Source organism: Indicator indicator, chromosome 9 (genome assembly GCF_027791375.1).
Source record: "Indicator indicator isolate 239-I01 chromosome 9, UM_Iind_1.1, whole genome shotgun sequence".
Taxonomy (NCBI): Eukaryota; Metazoa; Chordata; class Aves; order Piciformes; family Indicatoridae; genus Indicator; species Indicator indicator.
In genome coordinates this window covers 11,322,168-11,347,830 of record NC_072018.1, presented here as the reverse complement: position 1 = coordinate 11,347,830, position 25,663 = coordinate 11,322,168, and the positions used below count along the sequence as shown (strand labels likewise).

The following is a 25,663-nucleotide window of genomic DNA, read 5'->3' as shown; positions in this document are numbered from 1 at the left end:
GAAACTTGTTTTGCAGGGACAAAGCTTTTTTTTTTTTTTTTTGGCTACATAGAGTCTGATAGAGCATTCTATGGATTCTAGACAGCTGGTAATTTCATCCAAGTGGAAAAAAAACCCACACATTTTGAACAACAGTTATTAGAGGCAAACCACTATTACCAAACATGACAGGGCCCTTTAAGAAGGTATCCAGAGATGATTAAAAATTTTTTAAAGCTTGTCTTCTTGATAGAAGTTTGAAGATTACACATTCAAATAAGGCTTAAACTCTTACACACTGAGCACTAATATAATGATCCTCAGAGATTTACACTGGCAATCTCCCATTGGTGGTTATAGGAACAAAGGTCAGTACCACACTAATTTAACATTAACTACTTCTTTACCTAAACAAACTGATATAAAGGCTGCAAAATCTGAAAAATCAGAGTTTTACCTAGAATCCAACAGAATTACAAAAAAGCCCAAAGCAAAACATGATTAAGGGTAGGTTCCAAACACGCAAACAGGGGGTGGGGGAACCAAACACCACCCTGCTGTAGTCTGCACGCAATTTCTCCTCATAAAATTATTCAACTACCTGAACTGCAGACGCTGCAACCTTTTCAGTTAATTTTTAGAATTGTTGAATTATTAAAAATCTAGGAATTTCAAAGGAACGTCAACTAAATTCAGATTATGCTGGTATTTATGCAGTGCATACCAAAACAAGCAAAACAAAATACATTCAGCAGGACTGCGAAGATCTGCAGTGTCACACAAGCTATTTCACCTACATAAATAATTTATTCTTCTGCATTGCTCTCATTTACCTGTTTTAGCCTACAGATTTTACAATTTTGCACACAGTACAAATAGATCTTATACCTTCGGAAACATTGCACAATCAAATACATGCTACAGACACTGTTTGCTAAAAACCACCCACAGCATCTTTAAGCTTTAAATACAAAAAAGAGAAAAAGGTGAAAGAAAAATACCCTTATCCTTCCAACTGCTCGGCTGACTGTCCATCTCTCCACACACGATCTACCCTCCAGCTGTGATTATCAATTATGCATACCCAGAGGAGAGCTGTAAGAGAAGAAATCTACAGCCCAGAATAGGAAACATGGGCTTCCCCAGCAGCGTCTGCAGTCTGCTGCTGCTGCACTGGTGCTGCAGGAGGCCGGTCAGCTGACGGCGTGGGGTGTGGAGCACAACTGACGCAGTGCAAGCTATAACCAGGCTGCGAAGGCTCCGCCACCAAGACTAAAATGCAGTCTGTGACTGGTGCAGCCATTTGCCTCTTACTGCTTGCCAATAGGACTGAAAAGATGCAAGGCTAAGAAAGAAATTGCTGGTACGAAGAGAGCTGGCTTCTCCTGGCAGAGCAGCACCAGTACACTGGGAAATGCCAGTGGACTGGAAATGCCACCAACACACTAGGAAAGGCCAGTGCAGGCTCAGCAAAAGCCAAACCACCCTAAGCAGCTTTTCCCAGTGGATAGGAGCTAAAACTAGTCACAAGTGTTGAACAGATTGCTTTTCTAACAGTAGTTAAAACGCATTTGCAAGCTTCCTAGATCTACATCTTCATTTTATGCCTAACTTCCTAGAAAATTAACAGCGACATCTGTCTAACACACCTCTCCCTTACTGTGTCTGTAACAAAAGCAAGAGGCTCACAAAGAACACCAAAAATATCTTTTTGCTGTTATCTTTAGCCATTGTGAACTGCTCAGTCATATTTAACCACCTTAATGGAGAGTTGAGAAAAACTTACCTAGCTCTCTAACCAATTTCTATAATCAAACACCTTCCCTGTTTTATTTTATATCAGCATCCTATGTTGTCAGCTGCAGACCTGACAATTAAATATTCTCTTCATTTAAATAAAACCAAGAACCTGAAAGCTTGTTATTTCATGTATGTTCACAGTATAAAGCATTGCACAAAGGTGAGAAAAGCATCAACTAGAAACTCAAAATGCAGAGAGGATCTGGGAGCACTCAATTTTCTACCCCTGCTGAAGAAAAATAAAATAGACTACTCTTCTCATTTGGAGGCTTTTCTTAAGATCTGGGATTGGCAATAAAATGCTGAAAACTACTCGTCTCCAAAGCTTCTTAAAAATTCAATGTGTCATTCTCTAAAGAACTAGAAAAGGGCACTCATTTCCACAAAAATACTGCAGACTGGCTGGGATGGAGATCCTGATTCAGTCCTGAAATTGTTTTCACTTTTCATTAGAACAATCTTTCATGCAGAAAGATTATTACAGTTACCTGAAAGCACTGTTCATTGCTTTAATTCCTACATAAATTTAAGGCCTCCTTTGACAGGAAGACCAGTTACCTGTATTCTTAAGAATATGCATTTAATTTATAATTTCAACAGGCAAATCAAAAACACACATTACAGAAGGGATGTGAGAAGTATATATTCAAATAGCACAAGAAAACTTGAGAAGTTTCACTATACAAATGAAGTATGAAGCTTGTCTTTAAGCTGAAATTCTCAAAATCAACTGGAAACCACCAAAATCTGTGGTTCTCCCACCACATGTTGAATGACGACACTGTCTCTGAATTAACTGGAAACCTGATGCTTTCAGAACTCTTTTTCCTAACTATGGAGTTCTAAAGGTACGCAACTAAAGCCTCTTTGCTTTTGCATATTTATATGACATACTTAAAACAGTACATTGTCCTGAACAGATATTTTGTTGCAGCCACAGCAAATCAGCATCAGCCAGAGTGAATGAACAGAGAGCCTACATTACCAGTTCCTATCTTCACATCTCAAATGGGTTGCTAACTCCCAACTTCCTCCACAGGAGCTTCTCCCTGCCCTACAGATCCACCTCTTTACTCCTTGCACACTCAATGTTCACCCTTACCGCGCCAGGCAAACGATACCCAAAATGAACTCTGTAGACCTCTGTGCTCACCTCTCTTATTTGAGGCACGATACACTCCCGTAACTCAATTCTAGATATACACCAAGTACTGGCATTTTCAGCAAACTGCTGTGTAAGCTTCATTGTTTTATTAGGCAAACTGCACATCTTTCTACATCGATACTTAAACAAAAACTATCAAACTACTAAGCTACTTAAAGGCTGGTATTCATAAATCATCCAGACCACTAAACCAAACACAATCAATTCTAAACATGTTTTTCTGCTGAACACACCTACATTCAAAGGGGCTGCATGCTTGCAGACTGAATGCTTACTCACTACATAGACATTAAATCACTCTAACAGATGGACTGATAACAGCATTTTTGCACTGCAGTGTTCTTGACTTCCCACAGGAGAGCATTTTGGATGACTACCTAACTCTACACTTGCTTAGAGCCTCATCTGATGCTCCTGGGAAAGCCGGTAACTTAACCATAGACACTCCCTTATCTCCTTAATTCTGCCCCTCTACGAGTAACTTCCAAAAGTCCGGCTTTGTTAGTGGCCTTAGCTATATAAACAAGCCCTTACCTCTCAACAGGGGCAATGCGAGAGCTCTAGTGAAACACAACAGAACTAGGTATTTCAGAAAAATTTCACATAGAATTATTGGGGGTGGGGGGTTCCCCCTCATTCCTTCTCCTCTGCAAATTCTCCACCCTTAGAACAGAAGACTCCATTTATTATTATTTACCTGATAGCATCAAAGAACACATAAATAATACAACCAGACTTCACTTATGCTTCACCTTTGAATCTGTACCCTCCAGAAATCCTGAGAAAGGTGAGATATTAGTAATCAGCTGCACTTCTCTAATTCAGTGCCCTGTAGCATATGTGAAAACAAGAACACTAAACTCATACAATACTCTGAATTAATGTCTACAGAGCTTGATGTTCAAACCATAAAACACAAGCCTCTGTCTAACTGTGCCTTCAGAATAAAGATCTCAGTGCTGTTTTCATGTATTATTGTAATGCTCAACATGACTATACTGAGTGATTTAAATCAATAATGTGATTATATTTTGGTATACAACTTTCCGTACGGTCAGAAGCTTAGATTGGGGGGGGGGGGGGCAGGGTTTCAGCAATACACTTTTGATTTTTGTAGTTCAATATTAAAAAAAAAAAAATCCTTCACATCCCACTGATCAAAAACAGGTTTATGGAAAGCACAGTTTATCTAACCTATTTGGGAGACTTAATGCTCCCTATCCAAAGTAAATACGGCATTATTAGCAAATAAATCTGTAGGGCTAAGGGCTAAGGTACATAGTATATACATTCAGTTTTCAGCTCTTAAGAATATTAAACTAGTATCAACAATTCCAAGTTCCTCAACACCTGGGATGGAATCCTCTGAAAGACAGACAAGTGGACAGGAGTTACCTTTCATATACAAACACCAGATGGCATCAAAGCCCTCCTCTACGAGCACCCTGCCTCCCTCGTCCCTGCTGCACTGTCCTGATAGGCACACATCCCACCAGCAAACGCTGGAGCTGCCCCGGCTGTGGCACAGGTCAGCATCATCTGCATGATCAGAAAACACCCACTCTGAAGTTGCATCTTAATATACAGTGTTTTTATGGAGATAAAAGTGCATAGTTTGAAGGGTGGTGGGCATGAGAAAAAAGCAGCAGGATTACCTGCCAGAAGAAAGGAAGGGAGGAAAAAGGGAAAAAGAAAAAAAAACACACACAAACACACCACAGTAACCGAGACAGCAGGAATTGCTGGTGTTGCAGGGTGGGTAGTATTTGCTGTTGAAATGATGAATAAGAGTGCCTTACAAGGCAGGGCTCTTTATAGGTAACTACAGTTCTAATTTGTTTTGGTCAGGATGGTTTTGTTTCTAAAGTTGTACAGCTATGAAACATGAGGGCCCTGAGTTCTGATATCATTACAAAATAAAACTGGTTAACCAAGGGTCTGCCAGGCAGTGTTAAGCAAGCCCTGTTCTAACCAGGAGGCTGTTCAAAGGTTTACGTTTCCTTTACTGGAATAGGGGAGTTTAAAAAACATCTGCAACCCTTTTAGACTTGCTGTTAGTTTCTTGCAGTGCACTGGCATGCTCGAAGTTTCACTCTCAGGTACCCATAGGTATGTTGGCATTAGGCTAGCTTTCAGGATATAGCACTGTTAAGTAAGCATTCAAGAACCTCAGTGTAAGCTTGCCAGCAGGACAGTCCAGATTAATGTTTTAACAAGCACCAGGCATGCAGTCACACTGTATGATTACCAGAAGTCTCAAGGCACAGTAAAATCTATTTTTTTCCTATCTTCCTGAAAGAGAAAAAGAAAAGCCAACCACCACACACAAAAAAAAACCACCTAAAGGTAGACTCAGAAGGTGAAACATGCACAAACCCACTTCTTGGCCTTGTGATGTATTATCCCTCTTATCAGAGTGTGAAAAACAAATGTATGTATGGGTTAGTTCTTTAGTGATACTTTGAAATTTTGCTTATGTAATGTGGTAGTAGAAGTAGATAACTGATTGGGTTCTGGGCTTGTCATAAGAATTTTCAGGCAGGTGTCAGAAATACAATTCTGCTGTATTATGGACTACAGAAGTGAGCAAAAAAAAGTAACAGCACACATTGAAAAAAAATTCAGAACAACCAGAAACTGCACCATATTCTTAAATGTTTTTTCCAGAGTAAAACAAAAAAGTATTTTAAAAGAATGTGCGATTTTACTTTTTGAATTGCTATACAGAGAAAGCAAGACCATGACAGAAGAACTGGAGACAGCTCCTCAGTTTCCCATGTAAGTAGCTCAGGACCCAGCTCCCACCCCTCAACTAACACCAGTGCTGGACAGATGCATGTTCTGTCATAGCACTATGCCACCAAATGGGAGAATGAAGGCATGGTTCAACTCTCTCCTGCTATGAAAAATGGTTTTACGTGCAGCTTCTTCAGCAGTTTCCCATAGACAGGGGAGCAGCAGCTCTGTCCTTGTCAGACCCAGAAGTAAATCTTTCTTCCCCAGGCAGTGATTTGCCACCCCCACTCTGCTAAAAACGTGCAGTGACTAAGGACACCTCTGCAAAGGTTTCCTGTTAAAAAGAACTAACCAAAAAAGCTACTATACCAATTTTAACACTGGGAGTTTTTCCACATAGTCTGATCCTTACACAATTAACCTCTTGACATGAAATATAAGACACAGCTGCTGTTCTCTAGACAGTGATATGTTCTAGAAGTCAGAGCAAGAGAGAAGTCTTCACAGAACATTAACAGTGCTTTAACAATGCAGTTATCACTGACATTTCATTAGAAGGGAAAAGGGAAACTGCCTCCTTTCTGCCCACTTGTACATATAGAAAACATGAGACAGGAGTAATGGAAAGTATCATGCAAAGCTAAACATAAAATTTTCATCTTCTACATTATTGTTCCAAACCCTTTTTCAGTTGCACCAACATCCTGACATTCCCCTCAACGTGCACCTGGTATTTATTCCCTTTCAAAACACATTTGATGTAGAAGACATACATTAGGAATGCAGTATGTTATGAATTGTAGACTGCAGCTACTGTACACATATACTACTGCTGAGTCAACCTAATATCTGGGTTTATTTAGAACAGTCACTGTGCTTCCTGCAGTAGGTGTTTTTTTTTTAGCAGGAATGCAAATAAGTAATAGTGGCAGGCTATGATATCAAAAAGCAAAGTACTCCCCTCTAATCTCAATGAGCTAGACATCCATGAGGCATTTGGTTTAGAGAACAGAATGCAACAATGGTCTTATCCTTCTGTTAGCAACTTTAATTACACATTACCTGAAGAAAAATTGCACTGAAGCATAAGCTCCACCTGAAAATTGGAAGTGAACATCTGTACTGTGTATAAACCAATGTTAGTGTTTCCAGGATACTCAGCTTCTTAATGGCCACTGAGTAATCTGAACACTAAGCTTCCCCACATGCACTATTTATTTTAAACTTCATCTAACACAAGGTGCAAGTCAGCAGTGAAGTAGAGATGCACAGGTTCTTTTCCAGACTTCAGACACGTACAGTAGCAAGGACATTTCCTCACAAAGTGTGATGTCTGAACCATGTATGAGAAGAAAGAAATGCCTCTTCAAATCATGTTAATACAGCAGACTGAAACACCATCCTTGGCTTACTACCACATATCAAGAGCTTGTCTGGGAGGCCACCCAATGCCCAGCCTGTAGACAACCACAGAAGAGCTTGCAGGGAGTAGTGACTTATTTTTCTGTCAACAGATCACCAGAAGGAGAACTGAAGGAGAAAACTGAAGACAGTGAGTTCATCCTCAATAAACAGAAAAAAAGTACTGAAGTAATCAGAATAAGGTTAAAAAGTGCAGGCACTAACATTTTACTTTACTTTACATTACCCTCGGGCCTACACAGAGAAGTTTACAGACGATGACTAGAAAAATAGTAAGTCATGACATGCTTAAATTTAGCTAAAGAATTATGCAGATTAACAAGCCAAGCTGCAAGACAGCAATACACAGATTACCTGAAGATTTATTCAGCTTTGCTGAAAATACAGCAGTAGGTTTTTCCTTTTCTTTAACAGAAGCAGCTTCTTGCTCGGATTCCTTCCCAAAAGCTTCTGGTTTTACTACTCTGACTATCTCTTTTTCAGCAGATGAAGATGAGGTATCTGTGGCTATTAAGGATGTCATGGATACTTCAGGCACTTCTCTGTCCACAGCCTCCAAGGACTTTTTCAAGACATTAGTATCCTCCTTGGCTTTTATTTCTACATTTTTAATAGACAGATCACAGGGTAGCTCTGGGCAAGGCAACTGCCTCTTCTCACCTTGCATAGCCTTACTGATCTCTTCACTTTCATCTTTGTCCATTACTTCTCTATCAGTAGCTTCTGCCCCAAACTCAGGAGTGGTTTTGGGGTGAGCTAGCACCAAGAAGTCTTCTTCCACGGGGACTGGGGAAAACTCCATGGGTGAGGGTTCTTTATTGCCTCCTGGTTTTGGCTCCCTAGCAACAGATACATCAGATGAATAAGCCATAGCATTCAGCTCTTCCATTTGAAGAGAAATCTTCTGTTCCTTGACTATTTTTGTAGGTGTTGGCTCAGGTAGCAGAGCAGCAACAATCTTGGAAGAGTCCAATTCAGGTTGGAAAGACTCCAGATAAGGCTTGCCCATGGCAGCTACTGAATCCACCAGCTGCTCCTCTTGTTCATCATCAGTTAGAGTATTTTCAGTTGGTTTACTTTTTAAGGTGAGGGAGAGATCTTCACTCACTTTCTCAGTAAAGTCAGGTATCACCTGGCTATTAAACAGGTCAGATGTTCCAAACTGTGGAGATGGTTTTTCATCAAGTTCCTCATGTTCAGGCACATCCTGAGAAATGGATTCTGTTACCAGTGTTTTTGAATAATTTGTAAAGGATGGAGAAACAGATTCACCCAAGACTTTTGTTTCTTTTATTAAGTCACATGCAATAGATATATATGGAGTCTCTAGATCTTCAGGACTGGAGCTAGTTTCATGATCAGGCTTTTTAAATGCTAATGCCTCTTTTGCTTCTTGGGCCTGTGTGAGCGGTACATTCACTGCCTCTTGGTATAAGGGAGGTTTTTCAGTCTCTTCTTTTACATTCTCATAATTAGCAGTAGGAATAAATGTTTCTAGTGGGGAAGCTACGATCTGCACAGCAGATGCTTCGGCACCAGTGGTCCCAGCACTCAGTGGGGCTTCCATAACAATATCTGGCAATATTGGTGATGGAGCAGCTTCTGACCCTTCAAATGAGGGACAGATTTGTGTCACAGGTTTCAGAGTCTCTTGTACTGACTCAGAAGTTTGAACTAAATCAATCTTTGTTTCATAAGCAAGCTTTGTGCATGCCACATCATGCATTTCACTTTCATATGCTTCTTGTACTAGATCAGGAGTAAGACCTTCAGGCATATTTGCTGCAGTGTCAGATGGCAATGTTGATGAACTCTCCATTTTAGCATAGTCAGCTTCCTGGCCTTCCTGCTTGCCAACTGCTTGAGTGCTAAAATCACCTTGTTCTGTGCTCATCTGAGCTTTTATTTCTGCAATTTTTTTCTCATCATCGGTTCTATTTTCTGAAGTGCCTTCCTCTAGTGGAGAAAGGGATTTGACTTTGTTAGCATCAGGACTCAGGGAGGATTCAAATTTAGTACAAGTGATGTAAGTCTGCGAAGGTTCTTCTACAGCTTCGGGGGTACTTGGGAAAGAACAATCTTCAGTGCTGCCTTCACTCTCTCTTTCACAATCCTTCTGCACATTCAGCATATCTACACCGTATTTCTCATCTAAACTGCTTTCTAGTTTGGCATCTATCTTACTTCCAGCACCCTCTTTCATGTTGCTCAGTCCATGACTAGCATCTTTTACTTCCCATATTGGCTCAAATGGTTTGAAATCTGCATATTCTTCCCTCCTAAAAGGATCTTCTTTTAATGTCCCTTTTTCACCAGGACCATCACCTCTATTGCAAAAGAGATCTTCCTCATCTTTCTCAAACAAACCTTGAGGAGTTTCTGGAGAGATTCTGAGCTGCTCTGCAGGCATTTTCTCCAGATTACATAATTCTTTAGGGCCCTCTAGCTGTGTTTCTTCCTTCATTTGAGATAAAATGGCTGCTTCTGCTGTAGCAAATGGAGGTTCTGAGTATTTAACTTCTGAAATGTCTTTTTCATTTCTCTCTGCAAGAAATGGGTTTCTTGAATTTTCCATAGTTTCTTTATAAATCTCACTTGCATTTTCTTTGTAAATGCCTCTTGCATGTAATTCATCTGAGAGTGTATCAAAGGCTGCATGCTCTTTAAAGGGATCAGCTGAGATAGAGGAGGAGGGAAGAGAAGGAGCAGTATCAAGCGGGACTGCAGTAAAATCCTCTTGATCAAGCGACTTAGTGCTACCTGGCTGCTCCTGCAAGTCCATAACTTTTTCTGTGACGATGGACAGAAAGCAAAGTTAGAGAGTGCAAGTGCTCTTAAAGTCAGTGCAAGCTTTCATGACAGTTTCACATGATGTTAGTTGCTAAAAGATTCTCCCAAGTTCTACCGTAAATACTATTAGCCATTAAAACAAAGCATCAGTTAAAGTACACTATTCTATTTCACCTCTTCTAGCAGATAAGTACACAAGAGGCTAGAGAAGCAGCAACTTTATGCAGCAAAAGATCACAGTAAAGCTGAAGATGCCAGACAAATAGAGAGCATCCAAGTAGAAGAGGCAATATTAAGTGAGAGAGAGAAGGTGGGGTGGCAAGGAGAAAGAGAGAGAGGGTGTATGTGTATGTTTGTGCATAAACATGCACAAATGTGCATGCCAGTAACAACTCTTTTTTTGACACTTCTAATGGGAATTTGGTGGACACTGTAGCTAATGAAAAACATTAAATACTACAGGTACATATTTTACTTACATGAAATACTGCAGAAATTTACAATGGATTAAATCTTTCAGTGAATCAGTAAAGCAACTACGCTTTTGAGCATTAACCTGTTAATAGTATCAACTTGACTCCTACATCAAGGGTCCAAGAATTTACAGATGACTGTAGCTTGGTTATGAAACAGTTTACCACAAAGAAATGAATGTGTATGAAAATCTTGAACAGATAAACTGAAAAGTTGAAAACTGAAAAATGTTACAGGCTATTCTTGGACCCATGCTGACTTTTAGTAAAGGCAGACTAACTGGAAAGGGTTAATGAGATCAGATTGGAAATGTAAGATGTATTCAGATGAAGGTGAGCAGAAAGAACTTGCCTGCAGAGGAGTGCATCAGAGGCGCAGATGTAGCAGGAAGAGCAAAAAGGGTCTCATCTGAAAAACAAACAAACAACCTCAGCAGAAATAAAGGGTAGGCTGAAGAGGGGAGAAAGTGCACAAGTAGTCAGTTCCCAGTAAGTCCAACAGATACACAGTCAACATCTGCACCCACAGAGAACCACAGATCTAGACACAAGAAAGGTAATTTGCAAGAGACAATGCTCAGATTTCTGTGTACAACGGGATCTTTACTGAAGCAGCTCGGGGATCTCCACCTCCTATGGCAGCTACCAATCTTAAAGTAAGATGCTCCTCTGTTCTTTATCACAACTTCCACACTACTGAGCAGATATAGTGTCTAGCAGCAGAAAAAAACACCTGGCACTGACAGTCATACAATGTCCTTAACCAGCTCACTTTGTCAGAGGTTCTCCTAACTTGCATGTGTACAGCAGCACTAAAGAGACTCCACCAAAAATTGTGCAAAGTTAAAATGACTCAAGCAGTCTTTGAAACTCCCCACAATGAGAGCATCGATCAGGGATACTGATACTGACCAAACTGGTAACAGTAAATTACTATACTACTTGCTTTATGTTTATGTCTTTCCTATTTTTGTTGCACTGTAACATGGGCAAGTTTCCAAATGAAGGCATCATTTTTAAAGCCACCTCTACCATGACTGAAGGAGCATATTTTGCTTTGCTGAATGTTTTAATCCTACTGTTTTGCACAACAATCACAGCTCTGCAATTTCCACTCAAAGAGCTAAGTGAATGTAAGGAAGGACATCCCTCTCTGAAACTAAGGAAGTCACCATCCTTCACTAAAGCATGATGGCAGAAGCTGGGCAATCCCAAACTTTAATACTGTATGTTATCTGACATTGTCTATGACATTTTACATGCCCTGGCTCATTGGGATCTCTTTGCAAGCAAATTGCTCACAAGGGGCCCACCACCCCATGAGATAAATTAGCAAGGCCCCTGGTATGGAAAACAAGACAAGAGGCTTCAGTGAGAACACAGCTTGGGACTAATCAGTCCAGAGAGCTGCTCTGCATCCCTCAGTCTTTTAGCTCGAACATCAGAGGTTTCTCTTCAGTTTCTAGTGTGCCTGGTACATCAAGGGTTACTGATGAAGTTTAGGTTTTAGGTTAGCAAGCCTCAGGGACTGCATCAAACAGCAGCACACTCTCCCTCTTCTCTCAACACTATCCCTAGATGGACCAAACAGGTAACACCTCCTGATTACAGAACTGTGCCCATGTGTGTACTGGATGTCGATCCTGCAGTGGAGTATCAGTGTCCACATACTCCATACCTGGGCCAGTGTCAACCTACCACCACCCATCTCTTACCAACCTATGGTATGCTCCCTGTGGAGCATTGCACTGACATACCAAGTTCAGTCTCAAAGGACCTGTGATGCAGCAGTTCAGGAAGAAGCTGGCAGAGCCTACTCCTCAGCCTGCACCTTTGCTGAAACTACATGTTCTCACCTCTTCCACGACAGAGCAGCATAACTTTATTTGCTGGAAGGGAGCTACACTTTGGAGTGGAGGAAAGAGGAGAAAAAGCAGAATGGACCTGAAGAGACTGGACTGTGAAACATGAAGAGAGAACTGACAGCCCAACAGAAAAATATCTCACAGGGAAACCAAGAATAGTCAATGGAGTGCAGGTGCTAAAAATGTAGAAACAAAAGGAGGGCAAAGAAAGAAGACAAAGTCCACTGGGCTAAGGAATCAAAGAGGAATATGTACAAATTCCTGAAAGTGCACCTGGGTGTCCAAAGCTCAACTGCAATCTTCACCAAAAATTCTTAACTTTAAATGTTACTACTAGCTACTTTAATGCTTCCCAGCCTCAGAGAAAGGTGTTAGTTTCTGGTTAGGAAACCAGTTTTAAGGAGCATCGTCACTTTTCAGTGTCTCCATTAAAACACTCTGTATTCCATTTACTCAACACAGAAACACACAATAGCTGTGACAGCTACTGAATTCCCAGGTTCTCTTAATGGAAGGGTATTATGCCCACACCCAAAGTTTATTTTCCACACATAGCTGGAATGTGAAAAGAGATTACATAAAAGCAGTATTTCCTAAGCAGTCAAGGAGAACCACCCACTTTCCCTCCACCCACATCAGAAAAGCATTTTTTTCCTGCTGAAAGGAAGAAGATAGAAAGACTTTTTCCTGTTGTGGGCCCTGTACCACAATGCCAGGTAAGCAAGGAGACCTCTACAACTCTTAACATCAGCATAATTTCTGGCTAAATAAACCATTTTCTTCAGATTGTAATCCAAATGACATGCTGAAAGGCTTAGTATTTTTCCCAAAAATGACATTTGCACTGAGGAATCCTTAGCTGTAATGTTGGAGGCAGAAACCTTCCAGAAGCAAAATTCTGGGGGTGATTTGGTAGATGAGAAAATTCAGTATCTATCAGACCACCACCTGGCATTATAGGAAGACAGCCCAGGCACAAAGGCATACACACAACAAGGAACATGCAGAAGTCCCTTCAGCTAACACTTGCAGAAAGAGCACTCTAGAGAATCTGCTGCCTCCTCCCACCCCTTACTCAAGTGGTAGCACTGGTAATAGCTGACAAATGGGGTAAAATACCATGTTTAGTGGAATAACCTAATTTTTAAAAGTAGTGAGGAGGACAGATCACTGAAGGTGACTATTCCTTTTGTGTATCAGTGGCAGAAACTGCATGACTGAAACAATAGTACATTATTACTAGAATCAAGTGGAAAAAATAATCAGAATGTATCAAGCTCTAAGCAAGATTTTCAAATAAAGGTAGAGATTCAGAGCTCCTTTCTTGATGTACGTGGGCCTTCACCCAAAACCAGACAATCCAAGAAGTCTTCGGTTCATAGAAATAGTAACAAAAAATTCAGAAAGGTGAACGATTACTGTTTCCGTCAGAAGACGGATTTTGTTTCATGAAACACAGAAGATTAGACTTCCAAACGAACATGAAATCTCCAGATTACTCTGAACTATATATGTCAAAAGCCTGTAATGGTGCAGGTTAGTAACATACCTTCAACATTACACTTAAGGGAAAGACAGAGAGCTCCTATTTGTGAATGGTATTACTATTACTGGTTACTGAAATAGTCCAGTCAAGAACTTTAAAAGAGAACTTTGACAGATTGACACTTGTACAGGTGATTTTAAAGCATTTAGTAAAATACTAATATTGTATTCAATCATATACACCCACACATCACCAAACCAAAGACTCCATAACTGCTGTTCACCAAAGAGAAAGATTAACAGAATTGATGCACAAAGCAATTCATACTGATTGCACTTCTATTTTTAGACAAAAACATTCTGCAAATTTTACTTTGGCTTTTGCCATTTAATAATCCCTCAAAAAGAGCCACCCACAAACAACCCTGTAGCTTCTCCCTTCATTAGCATGGACACTTCAACACTTTGTATTATGGTTTCAGCTAAAACATAAGCTGCGCCAACATGTTTAAAAATAACAAACCTGACACCAGCATGACAAAGAAGTGTCATTTTACACTCTCAGTGTTTGCTTATTGCTCACTAACTGGTATTGTTACAAGATACTGATACTACCAGCACAGAACAGCAGAGAAATAAATGGAGAGAGATTTCTCAGACAACTAAGAAATAAAAAGCCAAGTTAGCCACAAAGACTTCCAGAGAAAGAGAAGAATATTCAAAATAAGAAATTACTAGACTGGCTATTCCAAGAAAAGCAATTTACAACAACAAAAAAATCAGCCATCATCTTGCCCCTACCCTCCTATCCCACCTTCCCCCACCCCCAAAATAACTCAGCAAGTACAAGTTCTAACCCTTGTCTGGATTTTTGGTAACTGATGTACCCTTCCATCTGCTCTTGCATGTTATTTCTTCCCAAGCATCAGCACCAGGTCTGTGCTGAAGTGAGTTTGTTGTTCTGGTATTTTCCTTATTTTTACATGTGAGCTCAGCATTAGGAAGAAGAAAAAAAATCTAAATATTTCATTTTCCACACACTGAGTAAGCTTTATCCTGATGTACAGCTTAGCCTGGGTCAAAGGCTGTTATTAGGGTGCTGGAAGGCAGTTTCAGTCCTCAGAAAATAAAAAATATTTCCTGGATTAGCTCTGCTGGAGAACACACACTATTCGTAAAAAAGCTGGCAAGAATACCATTTAAGGATCAGCTTCACCTCTGCATGTTTAGAAAGCGAGCAAAATGCCTAAATAACAAGACGGGGACTGCTTTCATCTTACAGACATACCACAAGGGAGATTGATTCTGAAAGACCTCTCTTGTAATACAAATATTTAACAATAAAACAGGGTAATAAGCAAAGGAATGGCATCTGTGGTGCGATTCGTATGTCGTGTAAAAGTTATATTTGCAGCAATCCCTCTAAGACAGGTATGAAAGAGAAACTGTCTCCTTTCTCCAAAACGTGGCATCGTTAATTTGCCCACAGTGGAGGCTGCCCCAAGCAGCAATTCTGTTCTCAAACCATCTTCCAAGCAAAACGCAAGTATGTAGTACTACCATTACCTCTTACTCTTTTATAGATTCAAGAACTACAAAAACCTCAAAAGGCTTTTTGACACCAATGCAATATCCTCACACTTCCTAGCCACAAGGAAGGACAGTTATGGTTTTCCTCCTCCTCTGTGTGTTGATGTTAAATTATCTACAGGTAAATTGTTACCTCTTGGCATTAAGTGTCAAAGACAACATACCTGGCCATATAGAAGTTAAGTTATTTCAAGGAGAGTAAAGTTCTTGGATGCCTGAATTCTTCCTGCAGAGTAAACAAGGGAACACAACTTTGCAAGAATTTCCTGAGAAAAGCAGCTGCCTACACAAACTCCATTTAAATCATCTCCTGTTAGGATGTAATTGTTCTAAATATGGTATTTCACCAAATATTTATAGGATTAAAGATAAAGAATACTGACTATTAATAGCACCATTAGATCAAACTGCAGGGCCACAACAAGCAATTATGTTTTCTCATTTGACTCTTCTAGTTATAGGTGTAAGTTTATGAAGAGAAGTTCTCCATTTAGGAATCTCAGACTGCTAAGTATTTGGAAATCTTTGAGGCAAGTATGCAAGTTGCTACAGATGAAGATTGCTGAAGTTTTAAGTGAACAGAGAAATTCCATTTTTAACATCTTGAGGGGATCACAGCTAGGATCACAAAAGGATCCAGGAGTTTTGATTATTAACAAGAACAGCTGCAGGTCATCTGGGGTCTTCATGGAAATTACTGTCAAGTGCAGTCACTTTCAGAGCAAGTTGCACTAACCTGCACAGATTTCTCATTTCGTGTTTTCTTTATCTATTTTGAATAACAAGTTCAAAACCAAGCATTTCAAACAATGCTTGCTGCTTTAAATATACTGTTTATGGAAACACAAGTTTCCAGCAAGTGCTTCCTTATTGTCTAAGCAAAAAGAAAAAAAAAAAATCTATAACCAAACTGGTCTTTTTTTTTTCAGTATCATATTTACAAGGTCCACCTACTATGAAGTGTACAGTAACAGGGGTACCACATACACCATTTCATCTTCCTTACATCAGCTACAGAGCAAAAAGCAAGGCAGACAGTACCACAGTCCTGTGATACCCAACTGCCAACCAAAGCAAGAACAGATGGACAAAAGAAGATACATTAATTCTGGCTCTTTCAATTCTTTCCATTACAATTCCCAAATTGCCAGAACAAGTACCCACTACAAGGGTGTTTTTAAATCACCATTAAATACTTCAGACACAGTTGCCACAGCCCAACTGCCAGCCTCAGCTCACTCTCACATTCATTTTGATTAAAAACCAAGATGCAAGCAGCATTTCAGAGGATGGTTCCATAATGCCAGTTGCTGATGACATGAAACTGGGAGGGGTGGCTGACATCCCATCAGGCTGCCCTACCATCCAATGGTATGTGGGCAAAGGCAAACCTCATGAAGTTCAATAAGAACAAGCGTGGACTACCACATCTGGGGAGGACTAAAACCAGGCACCAGTACAGGAGTCATCCTGCTAGAAAGCAGATCCATGGAGAAAGACCTTGGGGTTGTAGTGGGTAGCAAGGTATCCATGGGACAGCAATGTGCCCCTGTGGCCAAGAGAGTCAACGGCATTCTGGGGCCATCAAGAAAAACGAGTCCAGCAAGGCTAGGGAGGTTCTTCTCCCCCTCTACTCTGCCCTGGTGAGACCACGCCTGGAGTACTGTGTCCAGTTTTGGCCTCCCCACTTCATGAGAGACAGGGATCTACTGAGCGAGTCCAGTGAAGAGCTACAAGGATGATTGGGGGACTTGAACATCCCACCTATCAAGACAAAGAACTGTGACTGTTTAGTTGTGAGATGGCTGAGAAGGGATCTTATTAAGGTCTATAAATATCTGAGGGGCAGATGTCAGCATGAAGGTTATGATTCCTTCTCAGTGGTGCCCCATGACAGGACAAGGAACAACAAGTATAAAGCTGGAACACAGGAGGCTCCACCTCAACACAAAAAGAAACTTCTTTACACTGGGGGTGACAGTGCACTGGAACAGGCTGCCCAGAGAGGTTATGGAGTCTCCTTCTCTGAAGACTTTGAAAACCTGCTTGGATGCATTCCTGTGCAGCCTGCCCTAAGTGATCCTGCTTTGGCAGCAGGGTTAGACTAGATGATCTCTAGAGGTCATACTGAAAGTCTCTCATCCACATGAGTGCCACTATTTCCTCAGAGCAGGGACAGTACACTCTGTTATATTTTAAGTAATCACACAAGAAAAAAAAAAAAAAACACATAGCTCAATTCCAAAGAAACTTACTTATATTACTTATACCAAGTTTAACAAGAGAACAAGGATTTCTCAGAAATAAGATGGATGCACATACCTATCAAAGACCAGAAATCCAGTGGTGCCTTACCATGAGGAAAATTAAATCCTCTGAAGAATAAAGATAAGCTGTTTGGCTTCTGAGCATAAACCAAGCTCACAGATAAAAGAGACACACCACAATAAGTGCCATGAAGATTAACTGTGTCCTGAAGGCTGGTTGATGCCTTCCCCAAGTGTACCAACAGACTAAATCACATGAATTCTGCTGGCTTGCAGAATTAGCATCTGGTGGGGAGTAAATATCTCCCTGTATTAAAGTCAGGTGGCCACAACAATGAACTTCAACTAGTCACAGGCCATTTCTGATGCCTTGCAATACCCACACTTCAGAATCACAACTATAATTAACATCACAAATACATTTAACAAGTCTCAGAATAAATTTAGAACAATCTCAGACACATAAACAGATCCAGCATTTACAGTCACCAAATTATTTTAATATATTTAAAAAGAAAGAAACAAGAAGAAACAATCAAACCAACTGCTAACACATGTTAGCTTTACATGGTTTAAAAGACAAGTATCAAGAATTTGGCAGCATTTGTATCCCAAAATATACTAAAAGCCTGGGTCTGGAAAAATAAATTGACCATAAAGTAACCAAAATTTGGGTTCTGGCAGTGTCACAATGCAGAAAATAATTAAACAATTACACCAGAAGGCAGGAGGTCTGAAGAGCCATGCGAATCCTATCATTACGCAGGCATTATCCAATTTAGTTTTGGAAATTGCACCAATCATTAAGATTCCTTTTCACTGATTTGTACAGATGGAATTTTCCTGCTTTCCCCACAATCAAACAAATTAAGCAGTATGTAGGATTAGCAACTTTATTACTGAGGAATAATACATTTATTAGCTGCATTAATCTGTAAAGGATGGAGAAGAGATGCTACTGATTTCTTTCAGCATCTACTCCCAATACATTACCTTGTGTGACAAGCCTCTGACATAAGACTTTATAGTCTGTAAAATAAAAACAAATGGATGCATGAGATTTCTTCATCTCCAAAGAAGGAAAAGTACACGGACATTCAATAGAGGATTCATTATGGCTCTTGATCAAAACATATTTCAGCTCTCCTTCAGGTTTTTGTCACTGACAAGTCATATACACAGGAAAACTTATTTTCTTATGTAGTAATACAATCTTTTAAAGAAAACATGGGTTTAAAATCACTAGATGTTCATCTTCTTGCTCTTTAACAGTATTTCACAAGCTGAAGGCATGAATATATAAAGACTTGGCTGAAGACAAAGAAAGAAGCAACCCTTCTTCCATCACTACCACGTTTTTCTGCTTCCTCCAAATCTCATTTGTTCCTTTCAGATCTGCAGCTACAACCTGCTTTTGAAGGCCTCACACATGCTCTTTCATCTGCTTGACTTGGCATTTATCACCCACAAAGAACAGAGGACAGGCATTAAGGAATTTTATTTTCTGCCAGAAAAGAGGCAATAGAGTTCAAGAAAAATTGTCACAGATCAGTACTAAGTGGATAAGCAGTAGGATTTCAACATTGGACTTACAGCATCTAATAGACTGAGAACATTTAACTGCCAACAGAAAAGTTTGTATTTATCTCAGTCCTGTGTCTTATTTAAAGACATCTTAATTAACATATTCTTCCTAGCTGATGAAGCTGATGACATGATTGCCCTGTTCATTAAGAAGCTGCAAGTTCACAGCACATTTGTAAGGCAGAGTAAGTCTTCCAGCAAAAACAGAGGGTCAAACTGGTATTACTAGTACTTCTACATGAAAGGCAGGGGAGGGGCAAGGTAGAAAGTGGGATAAACCCAGAAATATTCTGTCAATTTACATCAGAAAACAATGGAGACAAACCCACTAAAAACTATGGGGAAGAGCAGGAATTCACAGACATCTCTAATTTAAAATCTGACAGCTACAGTTAGTAGATTGATTGTTTCCACCTGAAAGAAAAACAGTCTATTGAGATAATTTGATTTTCCTCAGACTGAATATTAATAAGCCCATTATTTTATCACTATTGTAATAGTTCTTAGTGATGGAAATGCCAATTTAAAAAGCTATCCACCAAACATATGTCATAGAGATGTAGTCCAGTGATCTCTGCGCTAGCTATGCCCCACTTCCCTAAAGTTTTAAACAATACAAAACACTACATAGTGTTTTCAAACAAGAGTAAATTCTGGTTTAGATCATTCAACAAGGGAAAAAACCACCAACCACACACATGAAAGCATACTCAACTCTCTACTTAGAATAGGTCTCACTAGTTTTAAGCTATTGCTTTTCTCTTTTGTTTCTAATGCAGCTTTATACTCAGTTTTCTTCCTACTTCATGCATCAGTGCATTTGAATACCTCAGAACAATTTATCTGTAAGTTGCTTTACATTTTCTAGCCATCAAAAAAACGGTAACTCTTCCCTTGCTTACAAATTATCTAGATGCCAATGGGCGTTTTCACATTGAACTATGCATTGGTAATTTTTTATCTTAGCTTCATAGTTACTGTAGTAACATGCCAGCTCAAGAAACACTGGTTCATTCAAAACATTAACAGAAAACAAAGAAACATAACTTAGTAACATCAAGACACACCTCAAGTTGTAGGTTAACTGCCCTTTGTTATTGCAATACCTTTCCAGCACACAAAGGCCAGACGAGTCCGACCAGAACCACCAAGTAGTTGGGTGTGGCAAAAGGGACACTGAAACATGCAAAGCCACCAAGCTTCCTCAAAATTGGGTGGCAAGCAACAAAGCCAGTCCCTCACCCTGAATTCTAACAGCATGGGTCTCTAGAGTTAGAATAATTGATGTCTATATGCCTTCTGCTAGTAGCCAGGCTCTCAGACCAGTGCTCTCCAAAATCCCGATCCTCCCCACCTCGGGCACTGGAGGAGAAAAGAGAAAATATCCTCAACATAAACCAACTGGAAAGTTACACTAGAAAAATGCATCACAAACTACTGAAATAACATAAGACACATCTGCAAGTTACTTATAACCATATTTTCCCAATTATAGATCTAGTTTAAGATTGTCTTTTTCACCATACCAGCTACCACAGCTTATTTCTCTTCTCCTGAGCTGCAAAATTTGACTCGACCTTAGCCTTTTATATTCCAATGACACTCATTGCTGACCCACCTGTAGATTAGCTGTGGCTAAAGGACTTCACACTTTTCTAGCAACTTTGTACCAGACAGCAGGAGAAACCACTGACCAGGAGGCTTAAACACAGTCCTCAACTTACAGGAGTGCTCTTGGTGGTGGTTATCTATAAGAGGTTCAGTAGTGACACAACAGGATGGACAAGACAGTCATCACATCACAGACATGCTGCAAACTTCCTTAAGAACAGCTAAGAAGGAAAGGAGAAAAGGGAAAAAAGGGGAAACAAACAGCAGGTCTTCACTTGTGGTTTGTAGATTTTCATCTCCAAAGGGCAAAATTCCCAGCATAATTCAAAACTACCCTGAGGGCAATATCATTATGTTAGGTATAAGATGTGTGGTTTTATCCTGGAAAGCAAGTCAAAGACTATGTGAAGCAAATGTACTATTAAATTTGGCAGGACTATCCTTGCACATACTTCTAGTTAACAGAAAAAAAATAGCTGTTTGGTTTTAGAAACTCCTGTACTAGCTGAATTACAGAAGCAGGCCCATCGTGCTAGACATGTACATGCTCATGACATAAAACCAAATAAAACCATCCCTTGGTGAATTCACTTAGAAGATGGAAACACAAAATAAAAAACCCACTAGCTTTATGATACCAAATGGCTGGTCACTCTCCTCTCCCTTACACCACTCTAAGGGTAATTGCAATAGGAAAATAATCACATTCTACCTTTCATACAACTGGGTTATGACCATCTTCCCTACAGCTTTAGTGACCACATTTAGGAAGAGAAAGGGTCTTGCATCTGAAAGAAACATTGAAGATCAGTGCACACATATTTCAGTATACGAAAGGTGCAAATGAAAGTCACCAATGTATTCAAGGACAAATATTTTTTCCAAGTCATGCTGCATTCTATCCTTAAAAGCCACACAACTCCTCTGTGCCAGTGTGCATAAAACTCCAGAACACAAAAAAAAAAAATCCGAGGAGCAGATATTTTGCTTTAGAAATTATATGAAATAAAAATTATAGGATCTGCACATCCCTACACTCTAGAGAAGGAGCAGAATCAGGTATAGATCACCCCATTTAACCACCACCTACTGCAGGTAGGTCTGACATGGTGAGGCTGAACTCACCATGTTTATGTGCTCCTAGCACAGCTTGGGGCATCCCTGATGACCTCGTCTTGACACTGTCTGGCACATCAGCAAACTATTCATGAAACCTCCCCTCAACACTGATGAATTAAACCAAGTTCTATAAAGCTAAATGGAAAACCAAGACTGACTAATATGCTGTATGTAAATTTTGGTAGTCAAAACATTTAAGTAGTAATCCCTCAAGAATTGTAGGGCTTCCTACCCACATGAGCAGCAAAAAAAAAAAAAAAAAAAAAAAGGAAGCGTCCAAGAGTGCAAGTTTTACTGCAGTCCTCTCACTTGTTCTCTTCTCCAGCAAATATTTACATTAGTTCTGAAGAAGGTAGGCTGCTGATAGTCAGAAATGTGCATTTCATCTTATTATGTCACAGTCTCTTGTAAAAATGACCCTGAATACTCCTAATAGTAGCTACAAAGATTAACTTTTTAAAACACTTCCAGATATATAAACAATACATTTTAATGGGCTACCAAGCAGTCCTCACATTTGCTCTGTTATACTGGCCAAAAGCAGCACTATTGCCTTAGTTTAATTATGAAGCAAATGAAATATTTTTAAAATTTCCAGATTGTGAACTTCAATTCTTTGGTTGTACCTTGAACTTCTACAACAAATATGACAGTAAATGAAACTAACTCCAGAAGAGAGGGAACTATCCCAGACACCTAGCTATCCATGTAATAGTCACTCTGACACAGGTGGCAAACATCAAATCAACTTTGCCAATTTCATATCAAAACTGAAAATGAACTAATTTGAACTAAGAAATAATTTTCATTGAGTTTTAACACCAACTGCTGGATGCAAAGCTAAAAAATGCTCAATGTTTAAACAGATATCTAATGTGCTCGAAACTAAGTACTCCAGACCAACGTATTCATGCCTAGACAATGCTTTTACCAAAACAATTTTTTCCCATTTAATAGTTTCAAGTAGTTAAGACATAGCCTCTCATATTCCAACTTATCATTAAATGAGCATTGTGTGTTACACCAACTTGTCTTTGGAAATCATAGAATGCATTGGGTTGGAAGGGACTTTTAAAGATCATCTAGTCCAATCTCCCTGCAGTAAGTGGGAAGACACTCAACTACATTAGATTGCTCAGAGCCCCATCAATCCTCCCATTCCTCACCAGAGATCTAAACTAATCACTACTGATTAAATACAGTAATTCTGCTACTACTTCTCAGCTGCACTACCCAATTACTCTCAAAGTTAGATTTCCTCTATTCTAATAGAAAAAAGTTATTTCAGGAATTACTGTGTTCTTTGCCTTGTCCTTCAGAGGTCAGAGTAGAAAAACAAATCAGCTCTAGAAATCAACTTTTATTATTACTTTTCAAATAGGATTTGGTTGATCCTATTCCACCCATACTCTTCTGCTCAAACCTTTCAAAGAACCTGCCTAGAAAAAAAATAAAATTCTGTTCACCCATTATATAGAATCTCTTCTCTCAAGTCTGTTGCAAGCTTTTGTCATCATCTGTCCTCTAAATGGTGGAAGTAAAAAAGCTAACCATAAAGTCCTCTCATATATGCAAATAAGATGCATTGTGAAACTCCCCCAACAAAACTAAATTCAAGTTTAGTAGGCCTATGTTATCATTCCAGATGCTTTTTTTGATTAAGTCTCAAGTATCGTACCCACTCATACCATGACATCAAATTATATTATCAAAATCCTGCATCTTCTAAACAATATACCAGTTTACAACAAACAGTATACAGTATACCAATGACAACAGCAATGAAGATAAGAATGCACCATCACTATAATAAGGCACCTTGATGTGTAAATTTTCACTGCTTTAACGGCCTCAAGTTAGCTCCTGTATTTTGAGCTGATCAGAAACAGAGCCAAGACACAACTGCAATCCGCATGCAATACATTAGTCATGCGGGGTCAGCTCCTGGATTAGATCTTACAAGAAGACAAACATTCGCAATTGGCAGCCCTACCACTGCTCAGGGGGCGGCGCGCCCTCCACTACAGCAGTTTTGAACTCTAGACTATCTCAGCATTAAGGAGTGACCACCGCAGACAAGTTCCAAGTGACAGCTATGGCTAGCTGCAGTCATCCTGGAGGCACCAGCAGGACGTGAGGTTGACGTTTTACTGTGCCACACCTAGAGCAGCCAGTACGCCTTTTGTTGTTTCCATATATACTTCATTAGTTTACATCCCCTCTTGGGGCTTAAGGTTCATTGTCTGAGGCCGGAAAGCGGCGCTTCCCACAAAGGACTACTGGCCGCAGGGCTGGCCGCTTTGCCAAGCCGTGCAGAGATGCCCATCCCCTCACTTTTCGCAAGGCTCCGTGAGGCGGGTTTAGGAAAGGGGGCAGCGCTGCTCCCTCATTCCTCAACCTCGCCTCACCCTGCGAGATAATTTGTTTGAAATGAGTAAGATTAAAAGCATCGGTATGACCCTCCTCCCCCGCCCGCAGCGGCTATCCGCCGCAGGGCTGCCTGGCTTCCCCGCCGCCAAGCCCGGTAGGTCAGGCCGCCCTGCGGGTGAATCGTGCACGGGACAATGCGACGAGAGACCGCGAAAGCAGGCAAGAAGATTTGGGGTCCGAAGCCGCCGGACCCGCGCGGGTCCCCAAAGGGGCGAGGGCGGCCGTTACATCGGCTCTGTCCCGCGTGCCCCCCTTGGACACGGCCGTTGCCAGGCGGCGGCCTCACCCCCGGGCGGCCCATGTGCGAGGCGGCGGCCGGGGCGGCGCTTCTCCCCTCTCGCCATTAGCATAACAGAGCAAAAAAGAGTACGGACAGAGAAGAAACTAAAAATAAAATAAAACAGGAGTAACGGGAGTCTTTTTTTTCCCGGCATGATCTACGGCGAGGCCACGAGGAGTGGGGCCGCGCCCCGGGCTGAGGGGAGGGAGCGATGCCGCAGTTGGCGGCCAAGGGCCGGCAGACAAAGGGAACCCTCCCGACGGGACAGGGAGGAGCGACAACCGGAGCGATTCGGAGAAAAGCGCCCGGCTTGCAAGGAGTGCTACCCTCTCCCTCCCCGGCCCTGGTCGGAGGCGCTCACCAGCCGATCCGGAGGATGATCCTCTTTTCCGAGGGGCAAGGGCGGCAGGCTCGGGCGGCTGGGGCTGAGAGGGCCGGATGGGGGCCGAAGGCTGCTCCCGCGCGGGGGACGGTGTGGTGGCCGAGGAGGAGGAGGACACGGCTCCCGGGGGACTCCAGCCGGATTGCGGTGGCTCCGGAGCGGCAGGGCGCGGCAGCTCAGCGGGGCCACCGAGGTCCAGCAGCTGCGGTGGCCGCTCCTGCAGGGCTGCGGTAGGAACGGGAGCCGCGGCGGGTTTCCTCTCCATCACCTCCAGCTGCTCGTCGAAGTCTTCGTCCTCCTCTTCCTCCTCTTCTTCCTCCTCCTCCTTCTCGTCGTCGAGCACGAACTGATAATTAAACTGGGGCTGCTGCGGCCGCGCCGGGCCGGTGGAGGAGGAGACCAGGGGTGACTGGTCCAGCTCGTCCATGGTGCCTGGAGGTGACGGAACAATGAGTGAGCGGCACAAGGGCTGTGTCTCTGCCCGCTGCGGGGGGAGGAGGCAGGGCGGGTTGCGCTACTGCTGCGGGACCCAGACTCCACGCCCTGTTGAGTCACCGGTGGTGGAAACGCTGAGGCGCGCGCTCGCCGCCCCGCCCGCCACAACGCCGAGTGACGGCGGCCACGGCCATTGAGAAGCAGAATGGACCCCGGGACAGCCAATGATGGGAGGCCCTGGGTGTGGCCT

At 41.3% G+C, this 25,663-nt stretch overlaps 1 protein-coding gene across 3 annotated transcripts in view; it reads right to left on the bottom strand.

Moving 5' to 3' along the window:
• Positions 1-25,430, bottom strand: part of RTN4 (reticulon 4) — a 45,143-nt gene extending 19,713 nt beyond the window's left edge. The window contains exons 1-4 of one of the 3 annotated variants that reach the window (XM_054383617.1): positions 25,374-25,430; positions 24,958-25,094; positions 10,718-10,774; positions 7,457-9,892 (exon numbers count right to left, since the gene is read on the bottom strand). In XM_054383617.1, the coding sequence (XP_054239592.1) occupies positions 7,457-9,892; positions 10,718-10,774; positions 24,958-25,094; positions 25,374-25,405 (2,662 nt within the window). In that variant the 5' untranslated portion in view covers positions 25,406-25,430. Of the gene's footprint in view, positions 1-980; positions 1,054-7,456; positions 9,893-10,717; positions 10,775-24,957 lie in introns of those variants that run through there. The other 2 variants (XM_054383616.1, XM_054383618.1) reach the window with 2 other exon arrangements.
• Positions 25,431-25,663: the final 233 nt, after the last annotated feature.